Genomic DNA, 20,454 nt, shown 5'->3' with positions numbered 1-20,454 from the left:
AATGAAAACAAAGACGTGCATTGTGGGAATTGCAGTTTGAAAATGTAAAAGCTCTTTTAAGATTTTACCAGGAAAACATGTTGAAACCTCAGACTTGAATCTCAGGGCTGGTTCATTCCATCTTGTTTTGGCTCAGTACATCTGCTGTTGTTTCTTCTCCTGTGCGTCCTCAGCGTGCGTGGCCAAGTATAAATGCTGTGATGTTGACATCACTATGGGATGGGGGAAGAGCTGGTGGTTCCTGAGAAAAACCTGCTACCTGATTGTGGAACACAACTGGTTTGAGACGCTCATCATCTTCATGATTCTCCTCAGCAGTGGCGCTCTGGTAAGGAGTCCTACGTTAGCATTTGCTCACACTTAAGCTAACTGTACAGTTGAATAAAAAGAGAAAATGTTAAATTCAAGATTCCACATACTTGAACCGATGAGTGAAGTATATATTTTAGCGACTGGGGGAAATTGGAGCAAAAATAAAAAATGAATAGAAATCAAAACCAGAGTGTTTGTGACATTAAGGAGGTAACACAAGCCTATCAGTGGTGTAGTTAAATGGGATGGGAGAGGACACAGGGGATTTGGTGAGTTTGTTAAATGTGCCAAATACAAAGCACGGGTCGGATGCAGACATATAATTCTTGTGGACTTATTTACAATTTTCTTTCTTCCTGTAAATCACAGTTAGGATTCAGCCGTCGGCTGGGCTGTGGTGCCATATACAGTTTCATTAGAAGCATCGTTAATCATCTCGTGTAATATTTCTGTCACCGTCTTCTCTCTGTAACTAATGCGTTTCCTGTTTCTCCGTAGGCCTTCGAGGATGTGTACATTGAGCAGAGGAAGACCATTCGGATCATTTTGGAGTATGCTGACCGGGTGTTCACCTACATTTTTATCCTGGAGATGTTGCTGAAGTGGGTCGCCTATGGTTTTGTCAAGTATTTCACCAATGCCTGGTGCTGGCTGGACTTCTTCATTGTGGATGTAAGTCTGGCTCTTGTTCCCTCCTGTGTGAGCTGCAGACTAGAGTAGTCACTTGCTCGGCAGCCACACCCTGGTTCAACAGCGATAGGGTGCAACAGAAACTCATGCAGGCTCTTGATCAGCAGTATCAGTATCAGATAACATATACACCAACCAGCCAAAACATTAAAACCGACAGGCTGCAACAACCATGTGATCTGCAACGCTGTTTAGGTGAGGGGAATATGTCAAAGTGCCGTCCCCCTGAATGATCAGTGTTACTCACCTCACCTAGCTTGCTTTTTAATGTCCGGACTGGTCAGCGTATGGCTTGTACCCTTTTGTTGTTGACTGGGTGTGGTTAGGTTTGTAGGGTCAGGGTATTAACTGAATATCTGCTTCATGGATTGCAGCATGTGAGCGGACATCTCTTTTAACAGTAATTCCATTATACAAGGACAGTGTTTTACAAGGCTGCACTGGAGTCTGTCCATATTGAAGGCACACATGCCCGAGCCACCTTTTACCACTCCATCAAGCAGCTATTCACATATTTTACTTGGTTTATCACTGAAATGCTTGAATATGTGGAATAATTTTCTGCTTCTCAAACAAAAAACTGCTCACGCTTAGCGCCGCAAACCTGCCCGCATGTTTTTTTTCACATGCAATAAAGTGAAGTCACACACAGATATTTGGGTGTATTGATGACAATTCAAATTAGAATCAAATCAGAGCACACCTAACGACTACAATAGGTGTGTAGTCACCTATTGTAATGATTACAATCATATTCAAGTCATGCTCAGAGCAATGGGAAGTGTCAAAGATGTGTTTTTGTTAAGCTGTCTCTGCCTGTGTTTCTGACCTTTATCCTCTCTCTCTGTGTACTGCTGTGCTCCTCGTGTCACTCAAGACTGAAAGTCCAGAACAGGAATGATTCTCCGGTCTATTCTGTGGAAGCTACACATATAAATAAGATTTAAAGGGGACCTATTTATCCTAATGTCCTACTCATTCGTTTTTAATATTAGACTCTTATGGAGCAGCTGTGCATGAGTCACAGAATAATCTTTTTGTCTTTTTATACAGGGCCTAACACAGCCCTTCAGTTTATCTTCCATCTGAAACTAGCAGTTTGGTGCTGCTTTCCTCTTAAAGCCATTTTCCTCTCGATTGGCTGCCCCTCACAAACAGAAGGTATAAACAGTAGGCGTGCGGGGGCTGCTGTACTCACAGCCAGAGCTGTGTGCCTATGCTTACAGTCACATTGGGCCAAGACTAGAAAAGGTCTGAAAATGAGTGTTTAGAGCAGTCACAGGGATTACTTCCACATAATCTCATTTTCTGAAACTTTGGCCATGTTCAATATGAGCTTTCATCATTATGAAATAGGGAAAACATAACAGGTCTGCTCTAATTTCAATGCTTTCAATTTTATATAAGATAATATTAGATGCTTCTGAGTTTCCAAATTCAGTCTAATGGGGGATAAATAAGGGTAAACATCTGGATGTAAGATGCCTGAATGATTTGAATTTTACATGTTGATTCAGGAATTAGTCAGCACCAGGTAGCAGAGCAGGATAGAAAAAGAATTTCCTGACTTCTGACTTTCTGCTTGAACTAACCACCTCTCCACAGTGTCCAACACCTCAGCCCCCGTGAATGGACTCGTATCAGAGGTTGCCATTATAAGCTTGTGTTATTCAGACCCCCTACAGCAAATACACGCATATTATATGTATCACATCCTCTAGGAAATCCACATTAAGCCTAAACAAAGCATTTCATGTTTGTACAGTTTAAAACAGCATTCAGAAAAACAACAGAAGCTATTTATTATTGATATGTTTAATGTTGACACATAAAGCTCACATAGATCTTGTATTGATAGTATTGATTATAATCATACCACGCCGTACTGATTGTGGTTCTCGCCACTTTAGACTCCCTACCTGTAAGTGTGTTGTCTCATCACACACTCTGGGCAATGTGAGGTGCTATGTTTCCCAAGTTGTGACCATGTTTCAGAGAAGTGATGTCCCTCCTCCCTTCTTTCCCCCCATCCTCCTTTTATTCCCTCTTGAAAGTGTAACCTCAGGAATGTGGTGATATTGTGCTGAGATGTAATGATGGTGGGTGACAGGCAGCCGATGGTAAGTTTGGTCTTCACTAGCGCTCCCCCTCCAAAGAAATAAACAAAAGAAAAAAGAAAAAAGAACCAAAGAACTTGTGCTTGATGAGTCTGGGCTGTGTCATGGCCTCCATGTGCCTCTGCCGTCCTGTGTTGTTAGGTGAAACCATCGCCATGGACTCAGAAAGCAGGGGTGGTGGTGGGGAGGGCACCATCATTAGACCAGCCTGTGACTTTTAAGAGTGTGGATGTGCTTGGCTCTTTCTATGAGTGTGTCCCTCTTCATTTCCCTCTTATGTATCTTTCTGTTTTTCATTTGATTTGTGTTTTACTGATTTTCATTCAAAATGTGTTTTGTATTTTTATTATGTGTTTATTATTATATTACGGCCACATTAAGTCAGTCTGCAGCATCGTCATCATTCATTTACTCAACTCGTTTTTCTTAAATCACAGAAGCAGATGTTTAATATTTGAGTACACATTAATATACCTTTTTGTCTTAAATAATCTGTTTATCATACGACAGTAAAATTAGGCTAGATAACTGACACTGGGGTGTGTGAGCATCAGGGTGACAGGGGTCATACTTCATTCATCTTTCTTTTTCACTCAGATTATTATCATTGTTTTGTTGTGTTTTTCCCTTTGTTTTCAGTTGGTTTTATTTCTGTTTGGTTTGTGCTGTCGTCATCATGGGATCACAGCCCCAGATGTCATTGGCCTTGCCTTGCAGAGCTCTCTGAGAAGGACGTTGAGACACTGAGGCCGCTACCACACAGCTGGCCCAGCAGGTGGGCCAGAGGCCAGGCACCCCAAATGGGGGCTCTCCAAGGGGTCAGGCTGAAGGTGACAATTACCCCAAACACTGTAGTGCAGACTAAGGCAAAATCTTTATTTTACTGTCTCCCCCTGAGTATAGATGCTAATTCATTCAAGAGGCAAGGTTAACGATTTTTTAAAAAGTAAGTACCACAAAGTAAGCGCTTGGAGAAATGTCAATTTCTCTGTCTATTAATTTTGGTTTATTCATTTTATATATAGTAAGAAGAAAATCTGAATACAAGCCGATACTTTTCCTGGTGTTTTTTTCCTGTAGCTTTTATAGACTTTTAAGTCTCATGTCGTCTGTGTTGATGATGGCATCAGTCAAAATGAAGATTTTGCCTGTTATAAACCTCCCTCCGTGATTTTGGTAAGCTTTGGATGTTGTGTACTTCTTGCGGTGAGTTTGACCGGTTGGTGTCGGTGGCTGGTTGGAGGTGCTTTCACATGTGTTTACTGTTGATATTTTTCCTTATTTGTAAGGAACTGGTGCGCCCCCTGTTTTAGACCCTTCAGCATCACGGAAATTGCATTTATGGAAAGAAAAGACTTCCTGAGGGTACAATTCCTGCAAAAAAAGGCCAGATTCTTATACAGCTGGATACGTTGGTTCCATCTTGAAAAATGTGCATCCATCCAAGCGATCCTTTTATCTTTGCGATGCTTTCCTGTGCTGAAGACAGGCTATAATGGCGGCTAGGGCCTTTAAGGCAACTTCATCAAGGCACTGTCAATACTGCACTTCTGAGCACTCAAAGAACGTGAGTGCAGCTTATTGACCACACTTTCCATAGTCCATTTCCTCCTTGCTTAGCAAAACAATGCTGTTTATGTGCTTAGCTTAGAATGGCTATACCACTCAGTGCTTTAAATGATTCTGTTACCAGAGCAAAATTGTATAGACATGATCTAAATTTCACAGTGATTTATTGCTACGATAAGAGTTCTGTACATTTACCACTGCTGAGCATGTGCGCACAGTTTTGTGAAGTAGTTAGTTAACTTGAGGATTAATTGCTCTTCAGCTGTGGCGATCTCTTCCTGACTGCTGCTGGGCACAATAAGGGCCCTCACCAGTTCCTTTGAGGTTGTGTGCCGTTATTGTTAACCATTGTTAACTGTGTGTAACTCGACTGTACTCTGTGTATTTTTGTCCTTTCAGTGCCATCCAGTGCTAATAACTATATCTGATGTGCCCTTAACCTCCATCCCTGTTTCTTGTGTGTGTTTCGTGTGACTGTGGCTCTCCTTTATGACTCTAAATGCTGTGTAGCAAATATGATTTGATGTCTGAGAAAGAAAATGGTAAAATGACACACTTGTACATGTTCACTTGTATTCTTTCTCTTAGGTTCCGTTAGTTTGTCTGTCTTAAATTATATGGGATTTTATGCCTCAGCCCAAGAGCGACATGGAGAGACAGTGTTAGAGGGGCAAGGGTAAGGCTCTCAAGTCTGTTGGGTTTTTAACAGGATAACCTCTCTCCTTCCCTCCCTCCCCAAATCCTCTTCCTCTGCTCTTCCAGTCCCTTCGCTTGTATCTTTACTAGATCATGTAGCACTCTTTTCTGTCTAATTGACCCTCTATTTGAGTCTTATGTCTCTACCTCCTCTCTCTCTCTCTCAACCACAAATTTCTTTGCAGGTACAAAGGACTTTTCACATCTCGTCAACTGCCCAAAAATAACAAACAATCCCTCTGGCCTACTGCTTCTAAAAATACTACGCACATAAAACCTATACTAAACACTGATCTTCTCTCTCAGTGTATATACATGTATAAATGCAATATTATACATGCATATACATGCATAGATTTATGTGTGTATGTCAAGCAACTCTCCGCCTATACCAGGGCCGTCTCTCTTCCCTAGTGAATATTCTCACTTCTAACAGTTTGGAACCTCTTTTGCTTCTCTGTTTTTGTGTAGGTGTCTATAGTCAGCCTTGTAGCTAATGCGCTGGGCTACTCCGATCTAGGGCCCATTAAATCACTCAGGACACTAAGGGCCTTGAGACCCCTCAGAGCCTTGTCACGTTTTGAAGGGATGAGGGTAAGATCCAAAGCTAAGCAGCTGATCCTTCCGCATGCCCATTCAACAGTTTAAAGCATGCTAGAACTGATCTAAAAGCAAACTAAGAAGACAAAAAAACAAAAACAAAAAACAAAACAAATTAAAAAAAAAACCTCCAAAATATTGGGAGATTGTTTTTTTTAAAAGAACAGGAAATGAAATCCAAAAAGTCACCCTTCCATGCGCAATCCTGTACCATGCCTTTGTTAGAGCGAAATAAGAAGTCATGATGCAGCTGGGAGATTGAGTAAAGTAACACTAAAGTTGTATTACTAGTAGAATAACGTGTATTTCAATTGAATTTCTTTAACAACAGCAACCAAAAAAAGAAAAAGAAAAAAAGCATAAATTGATTTGTTTCATCATTAAAATTGCCCAAAGAGCAACTGAAATCTTATTCACAAAGCTGCCTCATCACACGAGTGACAAATTGCAATTTCCGATGACTTCATTTTACTTTGTTTCTTCTTGATTGGCCAAAGTGAATGCCAAATTGGTCAAAGCTAACCAGACTTACATGCCATCTCATAGAGCATTCAAATCAACAATTAGCTGTTCATTTGGCCTGATTCTCAACCACTGCTTTCAATTGAGAACCCCTCTCCCCTCCACATGCCCCGCTCCCTCTTGCTCCCATAACCTCCCCTCTTCCTCAGCTCACACCATCCCTCAATGCATCTGGCATCGAGAACAACCAGCAGGAACCGAGGAGCTGCGGGACACCAAAATCTCTGCCTAACCAGTCACACCAAAAACTCAGTGTGCAGGACGACTGCCAAACAACCGCTCAGAGGAGCGTGTCTTATTTGTAAGAACAAACTGAGTCGGTTTGCAGAGCAGAAATTATTTGCTGCTACAGTACCTCTGGTTGCTTGGGCTGTCTCTTCCTATGATACAAAGATCTGATTGGTCATCTTTGTGACTGGCGGTAGTAGTAGGTTGCACCTGGTTGTTGTCACCCGTAGTCCCTTCTGTTGCTTTCTCTTTCTTACTCTCTCTGTCTCCTGATCTCATTCGTCTTTACCTCTCTTTATACTGGGACTGGTTGCCTTGTCTTCTAGTTTGAGCTTCTCCTCTTCACCTCAGACTCTCCCCACCTTTTCCTCAGCCCCACATATGCGGCACTGTGCAGCACCCACCTTTCCTCCCCCCTTCTCCCCTTCCTTCGCACCCTTACCCCTTCACTACTCACTCCACCTCGACCCGGTTCAGCTGGGCCAGACTGCTGGAGGGTCACCACACTCTCTCTTGCTTGTCCAGGATCTTTCTGCATCAGGGACTGAGACAGAAACCACACACTCACAGTGCTGTGGCTTTGGGAGGAAAGTATTTGTTAAGCTTCTGCCAGTGTCAGCACTTTGAGTTCTACTGTTAAAGTAAACGATCTGCTAACAGTTCATTCTGGTGGCAGCTTCTTAATGCAAATGCTTCTCAAAACTGTGCATATTAATGTATGTATAACGAGTCTTAATGCCTTCCTTTGGGAATGCAGGCAGAAGCTTTGCAAATATGTTAGGCTGCCATTTCACACAAGGCATTACTGCTGTCATGTCATGGCACCGCATTCTGTAGCGCATACAGCAGGCCCTAGCTTTCTGTTGCCTTCCACTCCCACAGGAAGTGAAACTGGGAGGCAACAACAGGCCCAGTTAAACTCTGACTTTGAGTTCTGGGTGGACGGTACCCCGTTGGTTCGCTAGCACTACAGCGTTCGAGCAACACTCTCAACCCTAGACAGACAATGTGTCGTCCTTCTTAAGCATGTCCCAAAAATGACAGACCAGCAGATAAAAGACAAAAGGCCTAGGTGGTTATTTTAAGGGCAGATTGACCATAAGTGGATTCAATCTTCAAATTTGACTCGTAGTGAAATTTCATTCATACTACATATCCAGCGACTAAAATATGATGCCGTTGCACAAGAGCAGACATCAGCGCTTTTAGGCCCTGGATAGGCTTTATGGATGTTGTCATAAACGTTTCACTGAAATTTCTTTGGTTTAATTGTGCAGTTTGAGTTTGAGCTGCACAAAGATAAGTTGTCATTTTTGGGTTTGGCACATTTGCCTAAATATAGTGAACGGCTGCCAAAACCAATGCCCCTATGAATTAACTCATTCACTGGGAGTATGTGGTAAGAGAGGTGAGGGTGGCCCAGTAATGTGAAAGGAAACAAACTTGAGGAATTTAATCCTGCTGTATCAGTTTTTTACGATAATGTCTATGTTCATCAATCGAGTTACCATTTTGTTTGAACTGGAAATGAAAAAAAATTGAGGTCAAAACAATAAATAAATGAATAGAGAATCAAATGAATAGAGAGATGACACCAAATACAGGAGATTATGGGGAGTTATAACAATTACATCTTTTAAAAAAACAGTCACTGGCTGAGTCCTGATGCAACTGAGCCGATCCGAGTGAGCAGTGAAGCTACAGTGAAATGCATTGCACTACCTAACACGCAATGGCTCTGACCTTGTACTTGGCTCTCTTTTTTTTTCGTAATTCTGCCCTGCAATTTCAGTTCCAGCTTTTTGACAAATGCATTTCACAGGAATGCAGCTTCAGTACATGCCCTTTTTTCTTTACAAATCCACTAAAGCTGAAGTTGTAGTAACCTGGCAGATTTAGCTTTTCTAGCTTTTCTAGCCTTAAATGTTATGGGGTCTTTGTATGTAACCTCTGAACCCCATTGACATTAATTTCCTGCATACACTATGGTCAAGCTATGGTCGTTCACCTCTGCTACATTAGGCTGTAGATGCTTTCCACATATCATAATGGTTTCAGCCTTGATCTCTTTAGCTGCTATCTCTCTATCCACACACTTCTCTGTTTATTTATGTATTGATTTGAGCAGTTCTTGAGATTGCACAATGCCATGTAACACGCATGTATTTTGCATTTTTGAAAGCCATTTTCCCTCTTTTGAGAATGCTTTCCACACAGCATGGCCTAATTCTTTTTTTTTTTTTCAAAACATTGAATTTTTGGGAGCGGTTAAATTGTTTCTTAGCTCAATCAAAAAGAGTCATTCTCTCAGCACGTGCATTGGCGCCACTGTGAAGGGAAATCTGGTATTTTGTGAATTGCATGCCTTTTAGTCCTTTAATGTTACTTGAAAAACTCTTGTTGTTTTTTATCAGTTTGCATTTAACAATAAAAAACAATATTTGAATAGTGTACCCTTTGCATCCCCGCTGATTCAGCTCAAGTCAGCGGGTGAAGGTCGTGCACACGCTGAGAGAATCCTGCTCTAGAGCTCCTCCCTATCTGTTTGCAATGAGGAGGGAATATGGCTCCACAAAACGAGTCTGCCAAAGACATGCATGCTCAGCTGTCTGCCTGAGAGCTGCTGGTCGGCCTGCCTAACACTGGTAGTGAGCGGTTCACTATGTGCTGAGCTTAGTACTGGCAATGACAAATACATTGGATATTGGATTTGATTGCTAGATTTTGGGGTGGTGGTGGGAAAAATGTATTACTGCTATAATGTTATATTATTTAATGGGCTAGTTGTGGGAACAAAAGTAAGCTGTATTAGAAATATTGACTGTCTACGGTTGGGGTGGTAATAGGGGACACTTCATAATGCTATGGCATTAAAACACTTTAAATTTTTTTACTGACAACCAAAGCTCTTTGATGTAAACTTACACACATCAAGTAGTCAAAAATATTGCAGATTGTATTGATGCATGCTCATCCAGGTAAGCAAATCCCAAAAAGTTGATTCTGTTAATCTGGACGTAGCGTTTTCAGTTGGAGAAATGTTTTGTCACTCATCCAAGTGACTTCTTCAGCCTTAGCTAACTGCAGGTTTCCCCAACCTTATAAAGAGTACATTTGCACAACGACTGAAACTAGAACCACTGGCGAAGAATGGCCTGTGAGGTCAGTTTCTTGATCAATGCATATTGTCATGACCATCGATCAACAACGATCATTGACCTCACAGCCCATTGTTTGTCAGTGGTGCTAGTTTCAGTCATTATGCGAGTGTACTCTTTATAAGTTTGACCTGTATAGGTCATTTGGATGAGTGACAAAAGATTTCTCCAAATGAAAACGCTACGTCCAGATGAACAGAATCAACTTTTCAGGAAATTGTATTTCACACTTGCAAAACTGTCAAATTTTTCTTTTATTATTTGATCTTTATTAGTTTTTTGTAAATTGATATAAAAAATTAATTTACGTACATGTAAAATAATAACAGGAACACTTGGCAATTTTGTGAGTCTTAACAGAGATAAACCTTGGGAAGTGTGTTTATGTGTATGTGTGGGTGCTTGTGAGTGCTACCTACAACCTAATAGGACCAAATATATTGCAGTGTATAAATAGTCTAATTAAAATGTAACAGTCACTTTAAGAAATTAACTTACTTAACTTGTGTTTTTTAATATAGAAACTGTCATTGAAAATTCTGCCATAATGTGGTTGTTTAATACTCCACGTGTAAAAGTCATGCCATGCACCAAATAATAGAAACTATCATATTAAAAAAGTGGCTTTTTATAGTGATTTTTTTTTTAAAGTACCATGTATATCGTAAATATGCGATTCTTAAATATATTTGTAAGGTTGGTGCCTTAGAACATGTGTTTGTGTTTGGATGCCTATTACCGATCTACAACCTAACAGAACCAAATATATTGTAGTGTATAAATAGTCAAGCCAGATCAACATGTTACAGTCACTTACAGACATTAAATGACTTTTATTTATAGTAACTGTTATAACATTTTCTGCCATACTGTGGTAGTTTAATACTAGACATCACATGTGAAAGTCATGTACATGTCACGTACTAAATATGAGAAAAGATCATTATAAAAATAAAATTGGTTTTTATTTTTTAAGTACCATTTATACTGTAAATATGCAATTCTAAAATATATTTGTAAGGTTGGTGCCTTGGAACGTGTTTGTGTGCGGATGCCTATTACCTATTTACAACCTAATAGAACCAAATATACTGTAGTGTATAAATAGTCAAGCCAAATTAACATGCTACCATTACTTGCAGATATTAACTTACAATCTGGTTTTGTTTTAATAAATGCATCCACATCACATGTGAAAGCCATGTGCAAAATAGTAAAAATGATAACATCAAAAATAAAAATGACTTTTATTTTTAAAAATGTACCATTTTTATCATAAACATACGACTCTTAAAGGTATTTATATGGGTGGCACTATAGAGCTATAGTGTGTGTGTGTGTGTGTGTGTGTGTGTGTGTGTGTGTGTGTGTGTGTGCTTGAGTGTCCCTTAAGCAGCTCTAGCTGCATGCTTCAGCAGATCAAAGAGCATATCAGAGTCGCATCAGTGCTGCTCTAATTAGGCTGGGACTGATACAACTCTCCTTCTTAGTAATTGCCCACACTTCAGTATGCACCACACAGTGCTGTGTTTTCATCTACATGAAGCCATAGTGGAATTTCACAGCTCCTCTTAACACACCTGTATCAAATGGTTGAATTTTACCTGTAAAGCCATAACAATATGTAGCGTCACAGGGGTGGAGTGATGTGTGTTCGTTATTACGGTTCTGACATTGTCATGTCCTGTCTCCCCTGGTCTGGTCTAGGTGGTAGTCAACGCCTTGGTGGGTGCCATCCCTTCCATTATGAATGTGTTGCTGGTTTGCCTCATCTTTTGGCTGATTTTCAGTATCATGGGGGTCAATCTCTTTGCGGGCAAGTACTACTACTGTTTCAATGAGACATCCGAGGAATATTTTCCCACCAGCGTGGTCGACAACAAGACCCAGTGCTTCGAACTCATTAACCAAAACTATTCTGAGGTCAGGTGGAAGAATGTCAAAATCAACTTTGACAATGTGGGCGCCGGCTATCTTGCGCTGCTGCAAGTGGTGAGAGCATCACACCTAGTCGCTCACAGAATCCATTTCCTTTTTCTTCTGCCTTTTTTCCCCTTTCTCATTTACTTTCATTTTTTGTGTTTCTTCGTGTTCTACACTTAAAGATCTGTTGTTACTTCACAATCCATTTGTTTTTTGCTTTTCACAGTACTATGATGCCTGTTGTTCATATTCATGGTGTATATTGGCTCGTCTCTTCATATACCTTTTTTCTTTGTTCACTCGCTTCTTTCTGTGCACAAGCTGTACCACAGGATGTACTTCAGTTTCGGTTTGCCATGATTGCAATTTATAATTTTCTTTTTATTATTTTCTTAGTTTATGCAAAAATATTTAACCATGTCTCTCTTTTTAAAAGGCCACATTCAAAGGGTGGATGGACATTATGTATGCAGCTGTGGATTCAAGAGAGGTATATCTATATATCTGTCTGAGTCTAATTTGGGATACATAACTTTGTGCAAGTGTGCAAATTGCTCTTAAAAAAGTAGTTCAACATTTTGTTTATTTAATTTGTTACATTTTGGCTAAAAACCTTCTGCTGAATTGTGATAAAGTGGCAAAAAAATTATAACTTTTTAGGGGAAATAGCCCAATTCCATGAAATGATGATTTCAGTTTTTATGTTTCTTACATAAAATAAATTACTGTTTATTATTAGTATTTAGAAGTGCTGAGAGGCAGATTTCATTACCTTTGGGCGGAGCCACCCGATCTATTTCTTGTTTCCAGTCTTGATAGTGAATTTGGAGAATTAAATTGTAACTCTTCCTTTAACTCTTGGCAAGATGGTCTTAAACTGTTCCTTTACATGTTGTGTTAATAAAATACAAAACTGCTTTCACACATGATTTCCTTTCTCCAAGGTGGAGAAACAGCCTGACTATGAAGTCAATATCTACATGTACATCTACTTTGTTGTCTTCATCATATTTGGCTCCTTCTTTACCCTGAACCTCTTCATTGGTGTGATCATTGACAACTTCAACCAGCAAAAGAAAAAGATAAGAAAATTTTAATTTCCTGTTTTGTACAGCGAGTTTCCATTTTGTTGGGATATGATTATAACCAAATCTGTCTTTGTCCCTTTACTTTGGAGGTCAGGACATCTTCATGACAGAGGAACAGAAGAAGTACTACAACGCCATGAAAAAACTGGGATCCAAAAAGCCACAGAAACCTATTCCTCGACCGCAGGTAGTATTTTTTCATTAGACAAATGTGTTAGCTTATTCAGCATATAACATGTTTGGCTAAAACCTGATTATATGTCTATCTCCTTGTCCTCTGACCATTTAGAATAAAATCCAAGGGATGGTGTTTGACTTTGTGACGCAGCAAGTCTTTGACATCTCCATCATGATACTAATCTGCCTCAACATGGTCACCATGATGGTGGAAACGGACGATCAGTCAGATGAAACCGAGATCGTCCTCTACTGGGTCAACTTCATCTTTATTGTAATCTTTACCACGGAGTTCTTGTTGAAGCTTTTTGCGCTCCGCCACTATTACTTCACCAACGGCTGGAATATCTTTGACGTTGTGGTGGTCATCCTGTCCATTGTTGGTGAGTGAGAGACATGAAAGATGAAGTAGAGAGCACATGATTTAGAAATATCACCTCAAGAAGTTAAATACTGATTATACTCTCTTCCTTTCTTCCTTTTTTCCCCTTTTCCTTTTTCTCAGGTATGTTCCTGGCTGACCTTATTGAGAAGTACTTTGTGTCACCGACCTTGTTTAGGGTAATAAGGTTGGCTCGTATTGGCCGTATTCTTCGTCTGATCAAAGGAGCAAAGGGCATCCGGACTTTACTCTTTGCTTTGATGATGTCACTGCCAGCTCTTTTCAATATTGGCCTACTGCTCTTCCTCGTCATGTTCATCTTCTCCATATTTGGCATGTCTAACTTTGGCTACGTAAAACATGGAGCGGGGATTGATGACTTGTACAACTTTGAGACCTTTGGCAACAGCATGATCATCCTGTTCATGATCACCACATCGGCTGGCTGGGATGGCTTGCTACTGCCGATCCTCAACTACCCGCCAGACTGTGATCCCAACTTGGAGAACCCTGGGACTTCAGTGAAAGGTGACTGTGGTAACCCGTCAGTGGGGATCTTCTTTTTTGTCATGTATATCATCATATCTTTCCTGATTGTGGTTAACATGTACATCGCCATCATCCTGGAGAACTTCAGCGTGGCTACAGAGGAAAGTGCTGATCCCCTCAGCGAGGACGACTTTGAGACCTTCTATGAGATCTGGGAGAAGTTCGATCCCACTGCCTCTCAGTTCATTTCTTTTGCCAAGCTACCTGACTTTGCCGATGCTTTGGAGCACCCACTTCGTGTGCCAAAGCCCAACACTATAGAACTAATTGCCATGGACATGCCCATGGTGAGTGGCGATCGCATACACTGCCTGGACATCTTGTTTGCCTTCACAAAGCGTGTGCTGGGTGACAGCGGTGAGTTGGACATGCTGAGGCAGCAGATGGAGGAGCGTTTCGTGGCAGCCAACCCCTCCAAAGTGTCGTATGAACCCATCACCACCACCCTCCGCCGCAAACAGGAGGATGTCTCTGCCAGAACTATCCAGAATGCCTACCGCGCTCACCTCATCAGGCGCGGCATCATCTTCAAGCGCATTTTTGCTAACAATAAGCTGGAGAACGGTGGGACCAATCAGGAGAAGAAGGAGAGCACACCATCCACAGCCTCTCTGCCGTCTTATGACAGCGTGACCAAACCCGAAAAGGAGAAACAGGATGATAACAAGGAGGAGTGGGCCAGGAAAGAGAAGGACAAAAACCAAAAAGATGAGTGGGAATCCAAGTGTTAGGATTCAGTGACTCTTAAAACCCAATAAACACAGTCAGATGAGACTCTGAGCCTGAACCCAACAAATGTCAAAAAAGTGATGATCATTTGCAAGCAAGAGAAATATAACAAAAAAAAAAACCCAACAAAAAAAAAAATGTTTACATATTCAAATACTGCTGAGGCAATGTGGTTTCCTATGTCGTCAAAGACAGCTGAACCAAACACAATCAGTTTACTGCTGAACTTTTTCTGCATTGAGACCAAGCTCATAGAAATGAGGAATTAAAAAAAAACAATGCTGAAAAACAGTAACTCACAGTGTGCTGGCCATTGGCACACTATTTCTTTGGGGACCAACTGCCAAGGTACAGAAATCTCTGCAAGATTATTGGACAATTGCGAAATACCTGCCACCACCGAGTGTGGAACCCGGAGCTTTGCTGCGGGACTGGATCATGCCGATCCCAAGAGAACTGTATTAGCAGTCTAAAGGAGGGTCTTAAATGCTGAGTTTACCATCTTTATCGAGGAGAAAACAGTGATCAACCAAGCAAGTTTAGCTTTGAAAGAAACACTAGTGAGGGAGGGGGAACCCAGAACCGTAGACAAAGATTTTTGTTTGTTTGTGCCGAGTATACTTGCATCTTTACATTATTTGAGCAGCAAAAAAAAAAAAAAAGGAAAGAAAAAAAAGATAACATTTAGCCCATGTCACTGGTCTTTCCATCTTCTCTTTGTTATACTGACATTGAAAAAGACATTTTCTACATGGGCTTTCACACTCACTGGGTAGGGGTCATTAGTCATCGTTTTGACTTGGGCTGAAGGAGACTTGCTCAGACCGAGTTCCAGATAAATAATAATTATTGTGCTCGTTCAATGCATAGAAATGACTTGCATGAAGGCATGTTTTGACCAGGAATCATGCATGAGTAATCATAGTCCACAAGACACTAATTCTCAGACCACTGCAGTGGCTTGACTACAAGTTAGAGGCTGTCCATGCGGGAAATTACAAGAACTTTAGATGGAAAACAAAGAGTATTGGGGGAATGATATTCCTATGATCCCTGTCACCCTTCACTAGTTTTCCTTTTTGAACTGACAGATCTTCTGATTCAGCTCCTAATTATTTTTGTTTTTAATGTGAATGAAAGATGTAAGTACTCAGATGCAAAGTCTCAGTCGGATCAGCCAACAACACGAAGTCGAAGCGTTTTTTTGCCGCTTTGGATGTTTATCAACAATAAAGAGTATTATGAAGCAGAATATCCTCATGTTGAGGCTGCACAGATTTAGAGGGCCAAATCTGGGGCATACATCTCTTTGTTTACTCACCATGGAGTCACTTTTGTTGTTTCCTGTGGTCCTTATTAGGGCAGCAAGAGGAGGTGATGTTTCACGCCAAGGAATCCATATATGGCACTAGTGCTCGTGCATCAGTTGGTGTTCCCTTTACTGCTGTAGTTCCTGCAGAGGGGACAGAAATATGGTTGTGGTTTTAGTTTTTTCTTTCCCGTTGGTTCTTTTATTTTGTGTGTGTGAGTGTATAGGGCTAGTGGGAGAACTCAAAATTGTTTGGGTAAAAACATTGAACACTTTTACTGATTCAGAATTTCCCAGTGAATGATTTCTTAGGCAGTGCTTTTCAAACATGTTGAGTTGCCAGCTTCAGGAAAAAGCCTTGAAGTCCTTCTCTGATGTCCTTTTAATGGCTTTTATCAGTGGGAATGACACTGGCCATCTGATACCTCAGAGTTAGCAGCAGAATTATCACCAGGACACGCCCAGCGTATAAGTAAGGTGGATAGCGATAGGGCTTAAGGTTTTCAGCTGTAGTGTTGAATGGATGCTGTTTGGTATTTCAGGGAGGTTGCTGTGTGATAAGCGTCACCAGATAACGGTGGACCAATAAATAGTTCGAGATCTTCCCTTCAGAGTTAAAGACTGACTGCCATGAGAAGATGAATGCAGATGAACAGAGTAGTGCTTTGGTCTGAGTCGGAGTGCTGAAAGTCCCATGTTTGTCAGTGTATCAATGTGCTTTTGTGGGACCTCTCAAAACACTGTGTGGTGTTGGACCCAGACTCGCACCATCTTTTCACATATTTGCAGCCTTTCAAAACGCTGTCACCTGCTTCAGAAGTAATTAGCCAGGAATGGAGTTAGGAGGGCTAACACTCGCCGAAAAAATACATCAGCAGGCCTCTCATCGACGCAGTTATGTTGTATAATAAGCTTTGTGGGTGTTTTTCATATTAAAAAACAAACAAAAAAAAAAAAAACAAAGACAAAAAACTGAGGCTTTGTCTGTTTCTAGACAAGACGCAACTGCCTCCATAGGTGTTCTGCCATTTGTTTTCTACACAGGAGTGATGGTCCTATTTATAAGTGGATGACCGGACTTAAATCCGGCATCCATCATCACACCACTAATGCCATTTGGTGTGTTTAACACTGCCTATACCAGAATCCCCTGTACAACAATGACTGAGGTCTGTTTACAATATGAGGTCTCTGAATCAGTTTGGCTGCTGCACACTGAAACCAAATACATTCCCAACGAGAACCACAGGAGGTGTAGGTAACGTCATCAGATTTACCCATGCTCATCTTGGATGTAATGTTTTAGAATGATGCATTCACACTTGAAAAAAGAAAAAAGAAAAACAAAGAAAAACGAGCAAAACGAAAAAAGACAAAAAATAAAAAGAACACAAAAACATATATATGTACAGTGCAGGCTCTGATGTAAATGGCACAATCGCTGAAAAAGAATGAACTTTTTGAGAGAAACTATAAATATTGTATTATATTCTTTTATTTTATCGGCATGCTTTGTTGTGTTTTTTTGTAAATACGGAATTTTAAAAATGTTACTACTAATAATCGAAAAAAAAAGAGAATAATAACAACAATATAGAATGGCTTCCAGCTATGCCCTTTGTCACATTTGTTACCTTTTGGATTTTTTGAGACACTTTTCACTTTGTTGACGGAAATTGAATGAAATATAGATATTATATAATACAAAAGATATATACATGTATACATATATGTCTATATGTATATACGTAAAACAGAAGAACACTGTTTGTCACATTTAATTTATGTGCAACACGTTCAGTGGATGTCTAAAACTGGTTGTTTCCAGCACCCTTCTATGTTGGGGAATATCTCATGTGCGATGTTACTGGATGTAGCCTAAACATGACAAACGGATAATGTTACCAGCACATTTCTCACTTAACTGTCATATCTCTCACGGTCAGAGTATACAGGACGCACCCACAGTCACAGACACACGAAGGTGACTTTTCCTCACTGCCCACCAACATCACCGGTGATCTCTTCCAAGAAGGACGTCAGCTGGTGTGACTGACTGCCTCACGCACCCTGAGACAATTCCTACCACGGGGACTTTTTAAAAAAATGTTTTCCTCACATGCCCACACATCAGTGCCATTGCAGCTCAACACACAGAGTCGCGTACTTGCTTCTCATTCTCACGTTATTTTCGTTGAATGGTTTCTTTCTAGTGTTCCACTCTATGGCATGTGCCTTTTTTCTGCTTTTTCTGCAAATTTGGATGTCAGTGCCACACTGAAAAAAAATGTTAAAGAGAGCGAGAGAGAGAAAGAAACCAAAACATATTTCGAAACTGTGGAGGGTAGGAGGTTTTGGGGGGTGAGCACAACATTAATCAGGGATGTCGGCTTAGAAATACTGCCAGAGGATGATCCAGACACCCCACTTCATCTTAATATTCAACAGTGTGTGATGTTAACAGAAAAACAGCTAACTCAAAAAAAAAAAAGTCCTGTTCTTAGTGCTATGTGTGTCACCCACTTGGCTTGTGAAAAAGCAGCTTGCCTTCTATATTTTGGTTTTCTTTCTTCTATATATTTCTGTTTCCATCTGAAATTTATTTTTGTATCAATATTTGATTATAGGACTCATTCTTTTTTTTTTTAAAGCATGGTTTATTATGGGCGTTTTTTTTCTTCCTTTTTTTTGCTGAAAAATTAAAAAAAGTGCTTTTCAAACTGTTGTTATCATTTGACACCGTGATAAAAGAGGTTATACAGTACAATATGATGGTGTGTTGCACAACCACTTGGACTCTTGGTAAGAATATATGAAAGATTGTCTTCATTTGAGCACGAACCTTTTTATTACCAATAAAGCAGCCTTCCAGTTACACCTCCTGTGCTGTTGTTGTTTCTAAATGAGACGTTTATTTCTTTTTGACTAGAGTGCCATGTCTGACTTCCTTTCACATTCACTGTGTGCACTTCATGTGGTCACCATTTTGTGTAGTTTACTTTTGTGGTGCTGGGTATGGATGGAGGAGAATCGCAGAGCATCCTGTGAAATGGAGCTGGCTTCTTGAAAGGCAGCCTTTCAAACGTAATGGACTTATTGAGTTTGTTAAGAGCCCGTGTCAACACCCCCTTGCAGGCAGAAGATGGACTATAGCCCCATCATTATGTAGTCCATTTGTGCGGTGACGCTCTTATTTGTGGTCCACTATAAAGTAAATCGCCCAGAGGTATGATATCAAAGTCTCCACCCCACAACCTCACAGTATACCGCATGAGAAAGGCACGCCAGGGGGATATTGATCATGTTTGTGTTTCCCATTAGTTAGACAGACGAGAGAAAACACTGTATGGAGCAGGTGGAGGTGGAGGCTATGTAAATGATGCTTTGAGTTGTCCTCACACTGAAAAGATGGCCAGTTCTCCGTGGAGAACCTCCCTCTGCTCTTTTTTCCCTTTTTTTTTGTCACGTTACAAAATTCCGTCTTGCTGGTTCCCAGCTCCTCCAAGTCACGTGGACTCTTCACTTTAAGCATCCCCCTCCCTCCCTCTCTCTTTCTCCCCCGCACTTCCTCGGACTCACCCTCCCTTTCCCCCTGTTTTTTGGTCTTTTACGTGCGCATATGCATTTTTACAAAATCTTGTTACCGCTGACAATCCTCCAGCTCTTTCTCTTCTAAACGCTGCATTACCACATACACCAGGGCAGACTGTGAGAGAGAGGAAGAGAGAGAGAGAGAGGGGAAGAGGAGGGAGCCAGAAAAGGGAGATGGGAGGTGCTGGAGCACTGCAGTGCAGATAAATTAATGCAGCAGTCGAGGCTGACTCAGCAGCGCGCTCCTAATTTGGCCCAATGCCTCCGTGAGCAGCCTGGTCACACTGGCTCCCCCGCGAAACAAAAAAATCACACTATAATAAAGGCATTTCATCTTAAATTAGACTCACTAAGCACATCTGAGAGCAGCAATTCCCCCTGACGGCAGCGGGCGTTGCTGCTCGCTCTGCGGAGGAGCTGTCCTTGGTGCCGGAGGTGGAACCAGGCGGACGAGCATCCTCTGCACGGGATGTGAAGCTTTCTGGGTGGGGCTGCACGGAAGAAGCGCAACCGACTAAGCCCACTGTTAAAAAAAAAAGTGTTTAGTGGAGCTTCGTATAGGTCCACACCCACCCCACTCTCTCTCCCTCCTTCTCATTGCCCCCCCCCACCTTCTGAAATAGGCTAGGTTGCCACATAGCATGTGGTTTCTCCGTGGGAAAACCTGAGTAGCTAAATTTAAACGTGCCACGGCTGGGCTTCATAGACAAGTTTGGCTTTTTATAACCGACACAGTCACGAGTGTTATTGTTTGTGTAATCATGTTACAGCTGCACTGAAACTGGTGTTGTCCGCTTTTTGAGCTTTTAGTCCC

At 41.1% G+C, this 20,454-nt stretch overlaps 1 protein-coding gene across 7 annotated transcripts in view; it reads left to right on the top strand.

The window, feature by feature from the left end:
- scn8aa (sodium channel, voltage gated, type VIII, alpha subunit a) overlaps nucleotides 1-18,924 on the top strand; it is a 48,738-nt gene extending 29,814 nt beyond the window's left edge. For 5 of the 7 annotated variants that reach the window (XM_080898090.1, XM_080898087.1, XM_080898091.1 and 2 more), the window contains exons 19-27: nucleotides 174-328; nucleotides 811-984; nucleotides 5,856-5,978; nucleotides 11,600-11,884; nucleotides 12,252-12,305; nucleotides 12,760-12,897; nucleotides 12,986-13,090; nucleotides 13,193-13,463; nucleotides 13,586-18,924. In XM_080898090.1, coding sequence (XP_080754216.1) covers nucleotides 174-328; nucleotides 811-984; nucleotides 5,856-5,978; nucleotides 11,600-11,884; nucleotides 12,252-12,305; nucleotides 12,760-12,897; nucleotides 12,986-13,090; nucleotides 13,193-13,463; nucleotides 13,586-14,742 — 2,462 coding nt within the window. In that variant the 3' untranslated portion in view covers nucleotides 14,743-18,924. The remainder of the gene's footprint in view (nucleotides 1-173; nucleotides 329-810; nucleotides 985-5,855; nucleotides 5,979-11,599; nucleotides 11,885-12,251; nucleotides 12,306-12,759; nucleotides 12,898-12,985; nucleotides 13,091-13,192; nucleotides 13,464-13,585) is intronic. The other 2 variants (XM_080898093.1, XM_080898092.1) reach the window with 1 other exon arrangement.
- The last annotated feature ends 1,530 nt before the right edge of the window (nucleotides 18,925-20,454 follow it).

Source organism: Rhamphochromis sp. 'chilingali' (genome assembly GCF_963969265.1).
Source record: "Rhamphochromis sp. 'chilingali' genome assembly, chromosome: 12".
NCBI classification, from domain to species: Eukaryota; Metazoa; Chordata; class Actinopteri; order Cichliformes; family Cichlidae; genus Rhamphochromis; species Rhamphochromis sp. 'chilingali'.
Note: the sequence above shows the minus strand (reverse complement) of the source record. Positions and strands in the feature narration are given on the sequence as shown.